General features: G+C 30.1%; 1 protein-coding gene across 4 annotated transcripts in view; it reads left to right on the top strand.

Moving 5' to 3' along the window:
• LOC136981936 (E3 ubiquitin-protein ligase SH3RF1-like) overlaps positions 1 to 19,485 on the top strand; it is a 49,843-nt gene that overhangs the window by 22,437 nt on the left and 7,921 nt on the right. For 2 of the 4 annotated variants that reach the window (XM_067278341.1, XM_067278340.1), the window contains exons 3-10: positions 3,405 to 3,463; positions 8,620 to 8,833; positions 12,128 to 12,223; positions 15,592 to 15,632; positions 15,772 to 15,857; positions 17,349 to 18,595; positions 18,687 to 18,856; positions 18,936 to 19,103. In XM_067278341.1, coding sequence (XP_067134442.1) covers positions 3,405 to 3,463; positions 8,620 to 8,833; positions 12,128 to 12,223; positions 15,592 to 15,632; positions 15,772 to 15,857; positions 17,349 to 18,595; positions 18,687 to 18,856; positions 18,936 to 19,103 — 2,081 coding nt within the window. Of the gene's footprint in view, positions 1 to 3,404; positions 3,464 to 8,619; positions 8,834 to 12,127; positions 12,224 to 14,823; positions 15,633 to 15,718; positions 15,858 to 17,348; positions 18,596 to 18,686; positions 18,857 to 18,935; positions 19,104 to 19,485 lie in introns of those variants that run through there. The other 2 variants (XM_067278342.1, XM_067278343.1) reach the window with 2 other exon arrangements.

Here is a 19,485-nt window from a genome sequence, read left to right as displayed (position 1 = left end):
ACTCGCATATAAGACGAGGTTTTTATTCATTTATAACAGCTTAAAATTCCTAGGTTGTCCTGTATGCATAAGCGAAAGTGTCTTTGCGTTTTTGCAAGTAATTTTTGTGAACCATGTATTTGCATTTTTTACCAGATGCTTACCCTCTTGTATTTAAAAACACAAGTATTTTATCTGGGTTGTTTGAATTGTTCTTATACAATGTCAGGAGTAAAGATGAATAGCAATAGGAAAAGTAAAGATTTTGAATTGAATTTCAAATTGAAATTCCAAAATCACACAGGAGCTTGATATAAGTTTTAATCCATTCCCATGTAAAAACAGATGAATATTTGGAAATCAGAATTTGGAGAAACTCTTAAGTGCAATCGACGGAGAGTGGATTCGACTGTTAAGAATTGGCAAAAAAAGATTTCCGATTGTCCGGCTTTACGTGAACAAATTATGTTGTTGATTTTACAAGATTTTTTCCTTAAATTTTAAAATGCCAGTAATTTTTGTGGGACAATGTGTACATTTACCTGCATTTGATATTTTACTTTACTTTACGAAATAAAATTAGAATTGCATTAATAAATTTAATTTTCTTTATTTTGATCTTTAAAGTCACACCTTGTCCTATATGTGAAGTCATCTTACATGCAAGTATATACAGTATGTACTTATTAATGATTAGATATGTGAGGCCCAGAAATAGCCCCCCAAAAAAGGGATATGTACAAATTTGGGTTAATGTAACCCTTGGTGCCAAGGTGGCGGCGCTTCCAGTCGCCATCTTGGATTGGTCTGGAGACTGCGCGTTTAGCACTATTTTGATCAGAGATCACGTATCTCCGAAAATATAATAATCTAAGATAAAATATTGATAATAGAAAAAAAACATACTCATGTTAACGATTCTTTTTTTATATTCAATCCTACTTTTTTCCCTAGCTTGGTAGATTCCAATTTCATTTTTTGCAGGTCCTTTCTTCCCTAATGTTGTCGTTTCTGCTTCAACCATACAGGAATGTTTGGCTGCCTTTTTACTCACATTTGCTGTTGCCTTTTCCTATTCCTTCTCTATTTTCAGTGTTTGCTTCTTATTAAAGTTCGGAAGTAGTGCGGATGGAACATATTGTAGATCAAACCATCTTGGAGTTTTCCCAGTCCCTGGACACATCACAACCAATTGTTTTGCGAAAAATTAGAAACTCTCCAGGTTTTCTTTATACTTATTCAATCAGATATATGCTTCGGACAGTGCTGAATGCTGTAATTCCATTTTGCTGTACATGTCAAACAATTTGAGGGCGAACCAAAAGACAAAATACAACCAAAAAAGACATTGCCAAATATACTTTTGAATGTTTCTTTCGTATGCTGAATACTTATTACCACTTTTACAAATCTTAGGAAACATGATTTTAAGTCGCTTCTATAGTATAATTTACATGTTTTAGCGCACGAGTTGCTCCTTGCATGAGTTTGTTGTAGTCCTAATTTTAAAGCAAATTTAAAGCCATTATTAATATCATTGTCCCACACTAATTTCAAATATTCATATTCATCTATCTATTAGAATTTACGGGGAGTTTGACCTAACAAAAATTCACCAGACCTAATTTCTGCATAACTACTAGACACAAAATTATCAAAAAAAAATAAATTAATTAATTAACATTTTTAGTTTTTATTTATATCAAATTCACAAATACTATCGTTTAAGAACAATACATTTACCTTTTTAACTTTTTTGGAAAACTATCGAAAAAATAAAAATTAAAAATTCCACTATAGATACAACGCAACACTGTCAGTATTGTCTACCTACTGGTTAATTTGCATATTTCCACGAAAAACTACCATCTACTACGTCATATTTTACAAATTTGCATAATCTTTCACGTTATTTCTTTACATCACGTTAAACGTCATTACATATTACGTCAGTAAATTACATGATAGCTCCCTCTATCGCTATTATGTCATGACACCCGGATTGGAGATTACCGGAAGTGTCGCCATCTTGGCACCAAGGGTTACATTAACCCAAATTTAAGTTAAACCCAAGATAATAAATTATATAAGTGTTGAGTTGGCGACACTGGACTTTGATGTCGACGCTCATAAAGAGTAACAGGAAAAACAAAATTTTAGATAAAAATTTAGAAAGGAAAATATTAAAAATTTAAGACGCAGTTTAGAAAGCAAAACAAAACTAGAGAAAAAAATATCGAAATGAGCGTAGATGTCATAGTCAACGATTAAATGCGAGCAGAGTCTAAAAGATGGTGTCGAGTAAACCATCTCTAGCCGACCTTTCCTGCGACCTATACGAAGTTCCATTTACACCTGGAGACAGGTGAGAGACCAATTAGAAAGTGCTGAAGAAAAATCTGTCTAATTAGCAACAGTTTGATCTCGAAAAACTTATAAAAACCCCCGACTTCAAGGATAGACAGAGCTTCCTCGCTGAAATACTTCCGCTGTGATCGTCATTCTCTTCAAATTTTTTTGTGCTTCAATTCGCTAATATTTTGTTTCTTCCCTTTGCAAACTCCATTTTGTCATTGCCCCGGTGCTCCATCACCGCAAAACGAAAACTCCTAGAGACCTCCAACCGGAAGGACAATGACATCTGGGACATTGTCAATCACTGATGTAAGCATTTTTGACAAAAATAAAGTTTCTTTGTGAAACACTTGTCTTTTCTGCCTCCTCAAAATTGCCACCCACATACGTATAGCCCTTAGCTATCTTGACGGTTGGGAATAAAATTCGCCCCATCTCTGTGAACTTACAGATACTAAGTAATTTGATATTAGAGGTAGATGTTAGGTGCCATCTCTTATCTAAATTGATAATTATAATTTATTAAATAATAATATAATTAAATGGTTATATGTAAAGTTTAAATATGTCTGGAAGTGAAGAATTGCTTGGAGGTCCGGATGGCACAACTGGCAACTTGAGGTTGTGGGTTCAAGTCCTGTTCCAGGCTAGTTCTTTTCTTCCAGATGGTTCTAAATTATTAAAACTTATAATTATTAATTAGATAAGAGATGGCACCTAACGTCTATATCTAATACCAAATTACTTAGTATACAATCATTAATAATAGCGTATTTATAGCCCAATTAATTAAGGCAATTGTTTGGTTGAGTATCAACGTATCGGACTTTGGGAAGTTTAGAACTGTAAATTTATGAATGAATGAATAAATACTAGAATTTGACTTGTATCATTTTGATTAATATTCAATTTGTGCAATTTGTTTTTCAGAATATTATGAATAATGAGTACAATGGTAAATTAAGATAAAAATTTTAATAGTAGATTATTTATTAATATTTATGAAACATGTCACATGAAAATTTTTAAATATAAAATTTCTAATTTTGAAATCATATTGCATTATGTAGGTTATTCAACCTCTTCCTTGTGCAAAAGCATTATATCCATATGAAGCTAAAAGATTAGGGTAAGTAAAGTAGATTTATTTATATATATATATATATATTAAAATTGATGTAATGATTGAAAATTTTAGTTTCGAGTTAATCCTATTTAATTAAATTTCATTCGTAGACAGTGCTCTTATTCTAAAAGAAATTATTACTGTTACACATATATAATGATTGAACATATAGAACTTCTTTACTGAAAAACTGCTGGTACTATGTAATAGTAATTTCTCAGTAAAAAAGTTCTATACACTAAATTCTGAGTATAAATTATATAATGTAAACAGAGTATTCTCGGTGTATAGTTTATAAAAATTCTAATATTCTCAGTAAAAAGTGCTATATGTTGTTTATGCTATCTGCCAGTATGGTGTACTGGTGCATTCTGGGTGAAAAGTAGCCTGGTCATAGATAATCCTGATTTACAACTGTGAGGACCGAATTGAGCCGGTCCGAGTTAAAATTTTCATTATTTCAAATCCCCTTGGGAGATAACGATCGAGATTTGCGGTAACGATCAAGCTTTGAAGGATGTACAGTCTTCCGCCGTCAAAACCGCTTCCCTCCTTCTCCGGATCCCACCTGAGTCATGGAACTCAAGTCACCACCCTCCCTCGCGATTGGTGATCGTTACGGAAGGGACCGGGGGTATATAAAGGGGGAAGAGATCTAAGAAAGAGGTCGGAAGAAGGGGAACGACCCGCTGACCCGAGTCCTGTACGAAGGCCATTCCAGACGCCGGAGCCTTCGCCTCGAAGCCGATCCTGCCGCTCACCGCCAGGGAAGACGCTAGAAGAACCTTCGGCCGACCCGAAGAACCTTCTCGATCATAAGCGATAACCGAGAGGTATGAATCCCCTAACAATTGTGAGCTCTCTCTCTCCTGCGATTAGGGACGGAATGTGTCGCTTCGATGTAATCGATTCTCTGTTCAAATAAATCTTATCTGTGTTGTCCTGCTACTACAGATATTGCCGTTTTTCTTATCGACGACCCCACACTTCCTCCACTCGACCTGACAATTACATTACCGATTCCGATAAAACGGGATATCACGATAAATTTAGCCATCCTTGACAGTGGGGTGGGTCTTGCCGACCTGTTCGCTGACAAAAAGGGGGTACGACTTCGTCTTCCCCCCGGCGTTCCCACACAACAATAACTAAGCTTTAAAAACTGTTATGAAATTATAGTAATAGTTCTTATGTAAAATAAAATAGGAAACTTAAAAATCAAATGTTTATTTAGAAAAATTTAACCTTGAGACATTTTAACCTTTTGTTGCTCATGTTTCCTCAATGTGAACAGTATTGCTTGCATGGCTTATTGGAGATGCCAGGCTACCAAAATGTTTTATTTGAATTGTAACGTTCCATCAAAAACTATGATTACATCTTCAATTTCTGAATTTTGTATACTATCTAACAATATAAAATACTTGTAAAGTTCCACTGATTGATATCAGGCATGTTTTGTAATTGAAGATCTATATGTTTCTTTCAAGATCAGGATAGTAAAACTTTATTACTTTTGGGGAGGTTGAAAGGAGAGTGGCGAGTTCCACTCATTTGTAAAGTAAACAAACCATAAAGTGTTTTATTACCCCAATAAAAATCACTTCCTTGGTTAGAAATCAATCAAGTTACAATATTATTGTTTTGTCCTACTCAGAAAAATGTTTTAAGATTAAACAGTTAGTTTTTGTCAGATTGGATTAGCATAATTTGATTATTTTTTTTGCAACATAATTGTGCAGTTTTAAAAATTAACATCAAAGTTTGTGGCTGATTGTCTGAACGGAAATGTTTTCTATATGAGAAATGAAGGGATTGCAAATAATAGGAGACTGTAAAAAATTCGGCAACTTGCATAATGATGTCAAATTCATAAATTTAAAGCTTTATCATTTAAAAACATCTAATAGTATTACCAAATAAAGGCATTAGTCATGATAATTGAATGAAACAATTATGAAATAAACAAAAATTTTAGTTGTTGCAAATTTGGAAGTATTAAATTTTCTCATTCTTTAGTGGTGACAAAGCAATGTGACAATACAGGTGAGAAAAATTGGGTTCTCAAAAATGAATTGAGATTGGTCCAAAGATTAAGAAAGAACAAAGAATATAAAGAATAGAATTTTTGTGAAGATATTTTTATTATAATTGCTGTTGTGTTGAATTTTACACTTTATGTGCAACAGTTGCAAATTTTTACAACACTTTTAGTTGAGTCTCATCCACAGGCAGTTATGGATATATTACAGAGGGTTAAAGATTTATTATTTTATTTAGTCAATTATTGAAACAAATTACTTGATTTATGTTGTTAACATTAAGTAATCATATTATCAAGCTCATGTCCAAAAAACAAAGTCTCTTACAACATTCAGTAATTTCAGGTGACATGAGTTATTTCAATAGAAGTTTTGCAATAAGGGAATGCAATAATACAATGCATGATGTGTCTTCCATCACTACTGGTCAAACATTTTGGTTACAACATAGGTTTGGATTTAGGGCATTCAATTGCAGTATGTACAGTACATCAGCTTCTATAATTATAGGCTTATTATTTGTATTGGATGGAAATTGAAAGAGGAATTTTCTTCTGTTAGAATTTTTATTATACAAATTATTTTCTAGAATTTGAGAAATATTACAGTAGTTAAGTTTGCTTTCAATATAATTTCCATATATTATTTCTTTCTTGTTTCTGTAAGTACTTTTAATAAATTTGTTTTTTTTTTTTTTTTTTTGGTTGATGTATAAAATAAAAGCAAATAAATAAAAAGTATGATAAAAATAATCACGTTATACAGTGTTTTAAACAACAAATTTTGTTCAGTTTATCTAATCAATTTAGATTATACTAAAATCTTGACTGTCCTCATGTATAATTCTCAGAAGCAAAACTTGTGCAGGAATGTTGACATTTTTTGTGGATAAGATGCTCTTATATACAGACCACAACTTATAATTAAGGTTTTGGGGTTCAGCTCCAGAATAAAACCAATAGGAAAGGGAACAGCATCACTTTTGAAGTGCTTTTGACAGTTGAATGAATGTTATGGCTAAGTTATAACCTTGTATAGACTGTGGTCTACAGTCAAGGATTTATGGTATTTATATAACCATAAGACGATCAACTTCAATGAACAGCAATGTAGATGATGCTTTTGCATTGATGGATATTTACTTTTTCCATTTGTTGTCATGGTTAAAGTTGAACTCCACTTAATCCATAAGAAGTCCCTTTTTCAGCATTAAAACTTTGCCATTCACTGCCATATTATTCTGTTATGGTGAGAACCAGCCTTTAACCTTTATTGCTTTGCATACAATATGGAATTTCCAAACTGATAAGTTGTAAGTGGTTGCAGCCAGAAAGTTTCCTTTGACTAACTGGACATGTTAGAGATGTTTTAATTTTAAAGAAAATATATATGTTTAATTATTATTTAACAGTGATTTAAAAGGGGTTTTTTGACAGTTTAGCATGTCTGCAATGTCCTTTTAATTCTGACGGTTAGAGGTCAAGGATTATCCAAATGATGTGTATTAACAAAGTTTTTACTAGATACATTTTAGATCGGTAACTTGCTGATCTCTCTTCAGTAAATAAATATAATCTACAACAAGAATTACACCCTCCTGTTTGACAATCAATTATCCATTGCATAGTAATACTGACCAGATATCATGATAATATGTAACTATTAAGTAGTAGGTGATTATCAAACAGGAGAGTGATTCTTGCTGTAGATTACATCTAATTACTGGAGAGGGATTGGCAAATTACCAATCGAAAATGTATGTAATAAAAAGAATTTGTTAATACACGTCATCTGAATGATCCCTGGCCTCTGTTAATTGTCAGAGTTAGAAGGACATTGCAGTCATGCTGAATTGTCAAAAAACCCTTTTAAGTGCTAGTATAAATAACTAAACAATCCAACACCTAATGCTAATTTTAGCTTAGTTTGTATATGTTTAATCCTGTTTATGAAGAGTTTCGTCTTTTGTAAAGGTGGTTCAACCAGAGGTTTTACACTGTTTATGTATTAATCTAAATATTGTACTGTATATATACAGTAAGACTGCTTAATGCTGATTCAATATAACGCAGTCTGCTCGAAGCCTAAAAAAAAGTTCAAAATTTATGCTGATTTAAATCATCGTGGCATTTCATTGATTCGTATATAATAAAATTATTTGCAAGCACAAACCAATAGCAAAAGGTGGCAAAAAGGTGTACTTTCTTTAAATCTATGTTTGTTTGGTGCAATTTTGGAAAAAATATAACTTCATGGATGCCATAAAAAATATCGACTTCACTTGGCAAGAATTAACAGATAAATGCACGAAGTGTGGAAGAAGTTAGGGCTGAAGGTATCCAAGGATTCTCAACAAGAAGAGCCTATTGCTGTATCATTAAGTTGACCAAACTCAACCTAATCGATACAGCAGGACTAGGAGATATAGACAAGCAGGATATTGAGGAGTTACATATCTGGTGTGAGCCTTGCCAACAACAACGACCTTCAAGAACTGGCAGAACATGGAATTTGTGTGCAACTGGAAAATAGAGATTTTGAAAATGAAGAACCCAAAAAATTTCTCTACAGATTTCCTTAGTAAAAGTTTGGTAATGATAACCAGAATCGTTGATCAAATCGTAGCGAATGATCCATATTTTGAAAGGAGTGCAAAAGCGAAACAAGACGTTTTGGATGCAATCTTTTGTTACTGACATTTGCTTAAGGAAAGAAAAAGTGACAAATGAAACTTCATGACTTTATTGCAAAAGAACAAGAATTTCAGAAAAGTCAGGACCTTCGTCACAAAAAATGAACTTTACATTTCTGTGTGCATATGTTTATGTGTTATTTAACATATATTATTATGCAAATTAATATAAAAATAACTTAAAAATTAAAGTAAAATCTGTTTATTTTTGGTCACATGTTCCCCTATCCCTATTTACTCTACGTTAAAATGACCTCATTTACCTCTGTTTTGCTTAGCGCTTTGTTGTCTAGGAATGCATCTCCTGCATTAAGTGGGGTCTTATTGTGTATGTATATATATATATATAAATACATAAAATATACATTTACTTTGTTTTACTAATTATATGGTAAATTATATATGATAAATTTTTATTTCTATAGTGATTTATCCTTTAAAAAAGGAGATATGATTGTTCTGAGAAAAAGAATAGATCAGAATTGGTATGAAGGAGAAACAAATGGAAAATTGGGCTATCTTCCAGCTACACATATTCAGATCATTGTACCACTTCATTTTCCCATTCCCCAGGGAAAAGCTCTGTATGATTTCCATGCCAATAATAAGGATGATAAAGACTGTTTAACATTTTTAAAGGTAAGACTGTTACTGAATTTAATATTCAGTAATTAATAATGTAGTTATGATTAAGAATCCTGAAAATTACTTTAGAATGGAATTTGCAATTGTGATTTGAATTAAAATTGAAATTTAAATAAAATCATATGATTTTTTAATATAATTATGCATATTTATGTACTGTTATGTAATTTAAAAAGTTTATACATTCTTGGTGGTATTATATATATTAGCCAGAACCCATTAAATATTCAGTTTGACCAGTATATTACTTGCTAGTTACTTTGATCTCATGATCATTAGAATTTTGAATCAAATTCATACTGAATAAAATCTCTAAATATTTTTATAAATGCTATTCATCTCTCCTTTCTTAATTTTACAAAAATTACATGTGAAAGAAATAAAGATTTTAAAATTTTAAATCAGTTTGTAATTTTTACATATTACTTTTCAAATATCTCACTGAATACAATATTCTTAACAGAACACTTATTTCCATTTAAAGATTTTACCCTGGACAGGGCTACTTCACAAAGTATGTTCACACATTGTCATGCCTGCACAATGACAGCCTGTTTGATCGATTCTTTTCTATTTTATAAGTATGATTATGTCCTGATTATAAGCTAATTACTGAGCTAGGAATTTTAATTGATGATAATCTCACATTTAGATAATTACAGTAGTTAGTAAAAAGTATAAAATGGTTATTTAAAAAAATTAAATTTAATGTTTTATTGAATTTTTTTTTAATGAACAAAGCAGCATATAATCAAGTACCTGCAAAAGTCTACTGTGAAAGGAGCACAATTCTAATGTAGAAATCATTCAATTATAAATACTGTATATACAGTGAAACCTCCATTAATGGACACTTCCAAATAGTGGACACCTCTACTTAATGGACATTTTTACAATCCCCAGACTCTTCAAATAGGCCGTCTATTATATTAATCTCTAAATAGCAGACAATCTAAATAACGGGCATTGTCATCCATAACTGACTTTATGAAAATGCAATGTCCTGCTTTTAATATTCTGAACAAATTAATTACTTACGAAATATTTTAAAACAAAAACAAAAAATCAGTTAAAATACTCTTTCAGATGATGAATTTTGACCATAGGCATTGAATAAAGACTGGCTTAAAATAGGAATAGGAGAGGAAGGCAGGTTATAAGAAGTTGAACAATATTATTTATCTGTTGGAGAAGTTTAATCTGGTTAAGTTGTTAATCACCATTTATCATTATACATAATATCATTAAGCTTCTCTTTTATTGTTAGAATTAAATTTATGATACCAAAAAAACTATAAATTTTTCTGAAATTATTCATTCATTCGACAAGAACCTTAGTGTAGTAGTAATGAAAAAGAAACTTAAGATCATAAATGCAAGAAAACTGAATATCTTCCCACACTTTAAAGTGGTTGGCAAATCACCTTTGTAGCACGACCTTTGAACTATCACCAAACAAATGCTGTTGTCCTAACCATTTTAACAACTTTGTGGTGACTAAAGTGTACTTTTTAATAAATCAGTTACTAAAAAAAGCAAAAATGTTGGAAAATTACACCTACTTGATAACTACAAAGCAGACAAATTCCTGTATCAATTTTTATTAGTTGCTTACATCATAAATGATGATATAAACATAACAATTTGGAATATATTTTCCGCCCCTTGAAGTGGATAGCAAATTGCCTTCATAATTTGACACTTGAATGAGATTCAATTAAAACAAGATTTTTACAGCTGAAAAATAAATAATATATTGTATGTATGTTTTAATTATATATACTATGTGTACTTTTCAGTATATTCACATTCCTAATGCAAATTTGATGTTTTTGTAATCCATTGTATTCACTTTATAATGACCAGGTTTAAAATACAGTATAGCTGCTGGAATTTGCCTCTGAATAGTGGACAAACTTCTCAGTCCCAATGGTGTCTGCTATTCAGAGATTATACTATATACATAAACAGCCTTTTGACATGAACAGAAGCTATTTGCATGTTAATGGATTTTGAAACTACATTTGGGTCAATACTTACTTAACAAATTCTACCATTAATATTTTCTGAATCCTGCACTATATTTTCCCAACCAAGAGTTTCAGCTAATACTTATTTAATCTTCTTTTTATACTGCTCAGGACTGGAGTTTGTAGACTAAGCCCCCAACTCTAACTTCAACTCAGAATTTTAGGAGGTTCCACTGATTCTGACCCTAGAATTATAGAAGGCCTGACTCTAACACATGCCTCTAAATAATAATTTAAGATATACTTTGATTACATTAACCCAGAATATCATTTCATCACTATCAAGTGAATCATCAAGCATTTCTTATCTTATTTTTAGAGTTTTCATTATCACTAGGGCTGTGCTAAACCAAAATTTTTATATTCACATTGAACTTGATACTGAGATACATTGATATCAGATCAATATTCTAAAATCTAGAACAGTGTTGAGTAGTCTTTTCAGGATGATGACTGGAAGGGAACTTTGTAGGTCTTTGTAAGGACTACATACAATCTTATGGAGTTGCTGGTTTTAAGCCTGCTGAGACTTGTGCTAGGTATACAAACAAGTTAATTCTCAGATCTTTATAACCTCAAAGTGAATAAGCCTACTTGAGTACCAAGAACTAATGCATTTGTCTGCTGTCAGAAATTCTAATAACATTACAGTAATACAGTGACCAAGTTATTTTGTGATTTGTCATCTCAAGATTATAATTAATTCTTTACTTCAATCTCTGTAGCCTAATTATCAACTAATCCATATAGGGCAAATTGGTAACACTTGTGTTACCTTCCTTATCCTCATTGTTTTCATGAATTACATTCATTGCTTGTTCTTGAGAACTTGATTCTCAGAAATTCATTCTATTCTTGAAAGTTCACAATTCTTAAAAGTAGTTGATTCTACCTCTGGTTAATTCTAACAAAGATTCTATCTGTGTCCCCTTGCTACCTAACTTTTCTTTCTCCAACAAGGTTCTAAATAATTCTGTGAATACAGTTTGCTAAGCTGTATAATGACCATTATATCCGGAGGCAATTTTATTTATTTGGAAAAATTAATTTTCCACTTTATTCAGATTATGTTCTTTGTATCCAGAAACCTGTTCTATTTTTGCATAGGCTAGGATTTTAACTTATTATAAAATTTAACATAGAAGAACTTTTCCATTTAGGCAGGTTTTGATTTAAGACAGGTTTTACTGTATTAATTTTATAAGATATTATGTAATTACAATTTAATTTTAATATTATTTAATTAATAATTTTTAAGGGTGAAACTGTAACATTTATGAGAAAAGTTGATTCTAATTGGGCAGAAGGAAAAATTGGAGAGAGATCAGGAATATTTCCAATTTCATTTGTAGAGGTTTGTATTCAAGTTTTTTTTTTAAATTTTATTTAAATATATAAATAATAATGTATAATTATGTACCTTTTTAAAATTTCTTTTGGTCAAATTCTCCAAATCTGAAGTGAATAAATTACATGGATTTTTTGGAGATAAGATGTATAGTATTTGAAAAAATTATTAAAAACTTGCATAAATGGAAATTATTATATATGTTTTAGTAACAACATTTAATAGAAATTTGTCATAACAATAGAAAGTTATAAATTTTCTCTTTTAAATACATTATTTTTAATTTTATAATATATATATATATATATATTTTAAAAATTTAAACAGGACTTTTTCAAATACTATATAAATAGCATCAGAAATTCAGTTTGTTGATATATAAAATCATTCAAAGGAATCAAGAAGCAAATGCATCAGATTCTTCTTGGAATCGATATCCTGGAAAATGAAACTCGGCAATTGAGCAGGTGGTAACATTATTTTGCTTCAAATATTAATTAATAGCTGGGAACCAATGAAATTTCTGTTACTATTAACATACTTTAGTTGAAATTCATAAATAACAAAACTTGACAAATTCATTTACACATAATTCCTTAACTAAATAACTCTTTGCAAAACAAATTCTTTTATAATTTTAATTTATATAGAATTAAATAACTGCTTATGTTAGTTAAATTAACATGAATTCTATTAATACCATTATGAAATTACAACAAAGTACTGTTAAAATCATAACACTTTTCATTTACTAAAAAACAAATAACAAAAACTTTCAATAATTTACATACATAACATGTAATGTAAAATTCTGACAGTAGTCAGTTACTTTGCCAGTTTATTCCAGTAATTGGGCAAAATTTTATCATGAATTCATTTCTCTCACATGTTTTCATCTTTTCATTTAAATTATATTTGATATTAATATTTTTCTTTGTAAATTTGGTGACTTGTCAGCAGTATGTAAGTATTCAGAATTTTAATTTATATAACTTGTGTATAGAAATCAAACAAGCATTACAGAACATGCACCGAAAAACCGCTCTTGCATCCATTGATGGAATTAAAAAAAAAACAAACATTGTATGCAAATAAAGACTCAAATAATAAGTTAGATGAATGAAATTATGATAAATATATACAATTCAGTGAATACATAAATACAACTCTTTACATTAAATTATATATATCTATAGTATGCAGTATTAATTCATCCAACATTAAAAAAAGTCAAATCCAACATGTTAACATCAGATCAATGCTAATGGATCTTGAATTACATCCATTTTACTTAAATAGGGCAAAAAATTTCATATCTGGGTGACTTACCTGATTTAATGCTTGCAAATTTGGCTGTAATTTGAAAGATTTGTAGACCTATAACTTTCCACTGTCATCTATCTTGTCTTTCCTTAATCTTGAGAACAGTGTTAGATAGACGAAAGTCAAGACCAAATATGGAAAGTTTAGGGGCAGGAGGCCTCAATTAACTATATATGAACTTCTGGTCTAGACCAGAAGTCACATGAATTCAATAAAAAAATTTTTCCCTGAATGGAGATTTTTTGATGAGATAGATGAATGGCATGACTGTTGTTATCAGGAAAAGTATGATGTGTTTTAAATTGAATAAATTAAGAATATGATTAAAAATTGCTACCTAGCATTGTGATGATGTCACAATAAATAATTCTATATATATATATATTTTTTTTATTTTAATGTGTATAATTTATTGATAGGGACTTTGTTAATTTTTGAAAATCAATAATACAAAAATACAGTTAAATTATTCCAAAAGTTTAATATTTTTAAAGTCATGGAAATCATATTTCATAGTATTCTGTTCTGTGTTCATAATCTTGATATAATTGTCATTAAACTAAAAAAAAAAGTTCAAAATATGTTTCACAAAATCATAATATATGATGATAATTAAAATTAAAAATAATGAAGTCTTATCTTTTGGATAAAAGTGATTCATTCACTGTAAAAATGTTTATTTTGCCATCAGTGAATCAATCACTTATTTAAAATGAGAATGCTGAAATATCTGAAAATCCACAAACGATAATCATATGTCCAAAATAAATATTTTTTTTTTTTTAGTACTGTATAAAAGTACAGAATAAATGCAAATTTATTATGAAAACAAATTTAGAAAGTTAAATTCATTAAACATCTTCAATCATTTTGATTGAAGCTTGTGTTTTTAATTAATGTTTACCTTTGAATTTTACGAAGAAATTCGAAATTTATGAATTAAAATGAAGTTAAGTCATTTTTCTCATTTGATACTGATATGATTTTATTGCTTTGTATTACCATTTACACATTAATATAATAAATTTAGACTCTTTGTTGACTGCATCGCATTAAATAAAATAAACTGAAATAAATGAGCATTCGATTTTAGTTTTTTCTTGAAAAAGGTCATTAAAGATGACTGAAAATGTTTGAATAGTAATAAAAATGGATGCAGTTCAAAAGGTTTTATGACTAGTTTATTTTATAAATTTAGACTTTTGGAATTAATAATGATGTAAGAAAAACTTTGGAATAACTTCTTGATGCTTTTGAAATTAAATGTCTTTTAAAAATTTAATTCAAAAACTAGAAAAAATAATTTACTACAGATTTACCTATTGGCATGATGTCCATAGAAATTTGAATGTTATTTTCTTTGACTTTCCTGATTCTTCTCAAAGTTATGTATTAATTATATATTATACCTCTTTTGTACATGTACATTATATTGTTTACTAACATTAGATTTGACTTTTATTCTACATTAAACAATTGTTCAGTTAAAACTTACATTAAACTTAAAAAATGAAAAATAACACTTTTTATGACTATAAAAATGTATAACTTGCTTTTCTCTGCATTAGCTATTATATAGGATAAGGAAGCAGGCAGATAAGTCCATTTGTCATATAAAATTATGGCTACATACTTAAAAAACATTTTAAAATGAATACATTTTTAGACAAAATTACAGTAAGTGATCATTTATTCACTGAATGAAATGAAGCAGAATTGTAACATTATTTATAGCTTTTTCAAAAGCATATATGTGATGATTTAAATTAATTAAAAGAAAACATCAGATAGCAGCTGAACATTTTTTACATAAGAAGAATTGAGGTTTAAAATTGATTAAACATTAAAAATAATACATTTGCCATTTTCATAAAGTGCTTACTAAATGTTGCAGCAGTAAGAAGAATATGATAACAATGGATGTGATCATTTTTCAGTCAGATCTGCAGAATGTTATTTGAGGAAAAAAGAAGAGACAAAAAACAAAACAAAAACAAAAAGTGATTAGTTGATGATTGGTTCCATTTATAGGTAATTTTATTTATTTTCAGTTAAATGCTTCTGCAAAAGCATTAATGAAGCTTTCATCCAAGTGAGTATCACAAACTGAATTATAACTAAGGTATTACTTATTTAAAGTTAATTCTGACACAATTGCTTATATTGATTACATTGTAGTTGTGGAAATACATGATGGGCCAACCATTTAAATGGTTTCTTTTCCTGTTCAGTCAACAAATGACCAGACCGAGTTTGTCGACGACGACGTGTGAAATTCAGCCTGCGTGTAATCAGACAGAGCCTACCGTCGTCTCCAGTGAGTATTTCTTTCAGTTTTGCCAATATTGATGTATTTTAGACTAATGGAAAAAATTTAATTTTGTTTATGGCAGTTAGAATAAAACTGTTATTCTGAAATAGGCTTATAGGCATATAGAGTCGATTCCACTTAATTGGGACATGTTGGACTAATCCATTTTGGCCCAATTCAAACTAATAATAAATTCTAAAATAAAATATATAATACGGAGGTAAAAAAATAATAATTAGATACCTATTTTAATGCAGTTACCAAAATACAGAAAATATTTGTACTAAAAATTTGCCAGACTCACGACAATAACTGATTTGCATCATGCTAATGTCAAATATTAGTAGTGACGTACACAAGGGTTGATCATTTGATCTGTTCCTGATTGAACGATCTTTCCTTTCTCCCTTTTTAGTTAGAACGTATTTGGGTTCGTCCAAAAGTTACCTTACGGCCTTTCTTTGAACACAGTTTCCATTACTCCACTTTGGCGGGAGCATTCGTAGAAGCCGTCAACTCCGGATGCTGGTCTCAACAATCGGATGGCTGCTATCCGAGTCTAGATGTAATTGTGTACACAACACCTTCCAAGGGAACTCTAGCTGTCTTCCAATGTGGTTGAGCAACCTCTAAAAATTGTCTGGGGGTCTTTGTCCTCTCTCTATTAACGAGATTGTCTGGTCCAATCCAGAGCAGGATCAGTAGCTCACATTCAGACAGGATCTCAGTGTGATGTGTCTCATTATGCTGATCCCCCCCAGAAAAACTGAACCGCCCGAGCAAAAGACAAAATTGTTTTGTCTTCACCAATCATTAGACCTACATGAGGTTAGTGTACATAGTGTTGACATATTTTTGAAAGATCCCTAAAATATATCAAAAATTGCTAAACTCCTTTTCTGCTACTGTCACAATTGAGTGCTTAAATTATGTTCAGTTTCCATTTTTTGAGATTTGGTCCAAAAATGTGGCTGTCCCAATTAAACAGTGGTCCAATTAAGCAGAATTGACTGTATTTAGTCTTAATTCCAAAATTAAATTCCTTGTAAAACTTTTTCATAGCATATTGACTATATTTAGCTGAAATGAAATGAAATTTGCTTTTAAATTAATTATATGTTAAATGAGAAATTAATTTTGACATAACACAAAAAAAATTAAATATTTGCTAAAATAATAATGGTTATTTTGATTTAAATTTATTCTATGCAATAATAAATTGAAGTTTTTCAGTTAAAAAAGTGTTTTAAATTAAATTTAAGAATTTTTGACATCAAAGTGAATAGGGCCATAGTAACAAGTAATAATTAAAAAACTGTACAAAATATGTTTAATTAAGATTTTATTGTATATTTTTAATATTTTTATTGACAAGGTTTATCTTTTAAATTTCTATGAAATATAAACTTGTTTTTATTGAATACTCAAATTTTTTTAAAATTAAAATATATCTAATTTTTCTCTTTCTTCTAAACTTTTTGTTTTACATCTTTTCAGGCGTGCATCCGGTGTCCCTTCCTGCAAGTTCAAATATGCAATACTGTGCTCCTCCTCCTACATCGTCACCTTCGGTGTCTGTAACTACGACGGCATCAACGTGTCCTTCATCTCCAATTTTTACGACGGTGGCCATGAAACTTCATGATCCTTTGTGCTCATCTATTTGGCAGACATCTCTTCCTCTTTCTTCAGGTGTCCCTTGTCCTTCTGATAGCAATCAACGAGATCATTCGACATATGGAAAACATAATCTAATGATAACTGCAAATTCTAGGGAAAGTCCTCCAAATATTCAAGTCTCGCAATCTATTATATATCAAAGAGACCAAAATTTATGTACATTAAATGCTATTGGTTTGTCAAATAATTTACAGTCTTTTCCTCAAATTAGTTATTGCAACAATTATAAAAGAGAGCATGCATTACATGCTGTACCACAATCTTCTGTTAATTATTTAGATACTAATAGTCATTCTTTAATTACTCAAACTTCCCACATAAATAATTATGACAGAGAACAAACAATGAATGTTATGCAAATAGCCACAGTCACTTTAAGTGACAAAGAGGTTTCCCATCCAGAAACATATAATCATAGTATTTCCAGACTCACACCTCCTACTGTATCTTATGATGCTATTCCTGCTCCTGATGCATTTTCTTTAATGTCTCTACATACAAATAATTATTCAGAAGATCAAGTTAAGTTATTACCTTCTCATGAAGAAAATGTTTCTCCAGAATCAGAAAATGTTTCAATAGAGCAGCCTGCCGAAGGCACTCTAGAAACAGAGGAAGAACAACATACTTCTTCCTTAAGCGATTCTGGACATGCAGTTTCTCGTGAAGATTCCCCAATTTTTTCTCCGGTATCAAATATCTCTGGAAGTCTTGAGAAAGAACAAGGACGATCGTCTCCTTTGATAACTAATTTTGTTCCAATTACCAATAATGAATCAACACAAAATATTGGCATTGTATCAAGTGGAATTCATAGAGAATCAACTCCTGCCTCACAGGAAGATACAGCCATTTCTCAAACCTATTTAAAAGACAATATGAGTGTTACTGCAAGCAATCAACGATATTTTCAAACTATCGAACATGGATTACATGCATTTCCAGCTTCGAATGTTGTAACTTCTTCCATGTCGCAAGGAGCTTACTGTCCCGATATATCATCGGCGGGACCTTCAAATCCTACAGTTATGGTGCAACCTTCGTCTGATGCATCATCAACACAGGTTAGAATCATTCATGTAAAATATATATCATCATCAATATTACAATGTAAAATTTCTTAGTTAAATTAATACATAATTAATCTTATTTTAGTGGAAGGAAAGATGCGAAACAATATCTGTAAATACGAGTTTACAAGATGGTGAAGAACTCGATAATAAAGTTGTCCTACCTTGTAATCCGACACCAGCTAACCCGTCTTCACCTAGTGCAAATGGATCAAAGGTGTTGGAGAATGAAGAAATTTTGGCTTCACAGCTTTAGTAAGTAAATTTATTGAATTAGAAAGAGCATTTTCTATTTTTATGATAAATTAATTTTGATATTTTGTTTTTTTTTTAGTTATTTGGCATTGTACAATTACCATCCACAAAAGAAAGATGAATTAGAATTAAAACGAGGAGAACTGTACATAGTGAATGAAAAATGTCAAGATGGTTGGTTCAAAGGTACTTCTATGAAAACAAGGCAAAATGGTGTCTTCCCTGGAAATTATGTTCAACCAACCAAGTATGTAACTAAATATTGTTTTTATGTTTGAATAAATGTTTTTGTTTAATCTTAAATTTCACTTTTAAGTTGAAATTATATTTGTAATAAAAAACTATCAGTTTCTGTGATTAAGAATAGATTAAAAGAAATATTCTGTAGTTTAATTCCAAATAATTTCTATAAAGTGAACTGATATTTCAACTAAGCAAGAATTTTTATTTAAACAGACAGAAGTTTGAAAACTATTGAAATAGTTTGAGGAAAGTATTTATTCAAAAAAACAGTAAAAAATTAAACTTTGTTTACAATGAAATTATAATCATCATATTTCTCTTATAAATAAAAAATTAATTTTATTTGTACATTTTATATAAAAATTATTTCAACAAAATTATTTTTG

The sequence above is a fragment of the Centruroides vittatus genome, unplaced genomic scaffold, assembly GCF_030686945.1.
Source record: "Centruroides vittatus isolate TY-2023 unplaced genomic scaffold, ASM3068694v2 contig_799, whole genome shotgun sequence".
NCBI lineage: Eukaryota > Metazoa > Arthropoda > Arachnida > Scorpiones > Buthidae > Centruroides > Centruroides vittatus.
Note: the sequence above shows the minus strand (reverse complement) of the source record. Positions and strands in the feature narration are given on the sequence as shown.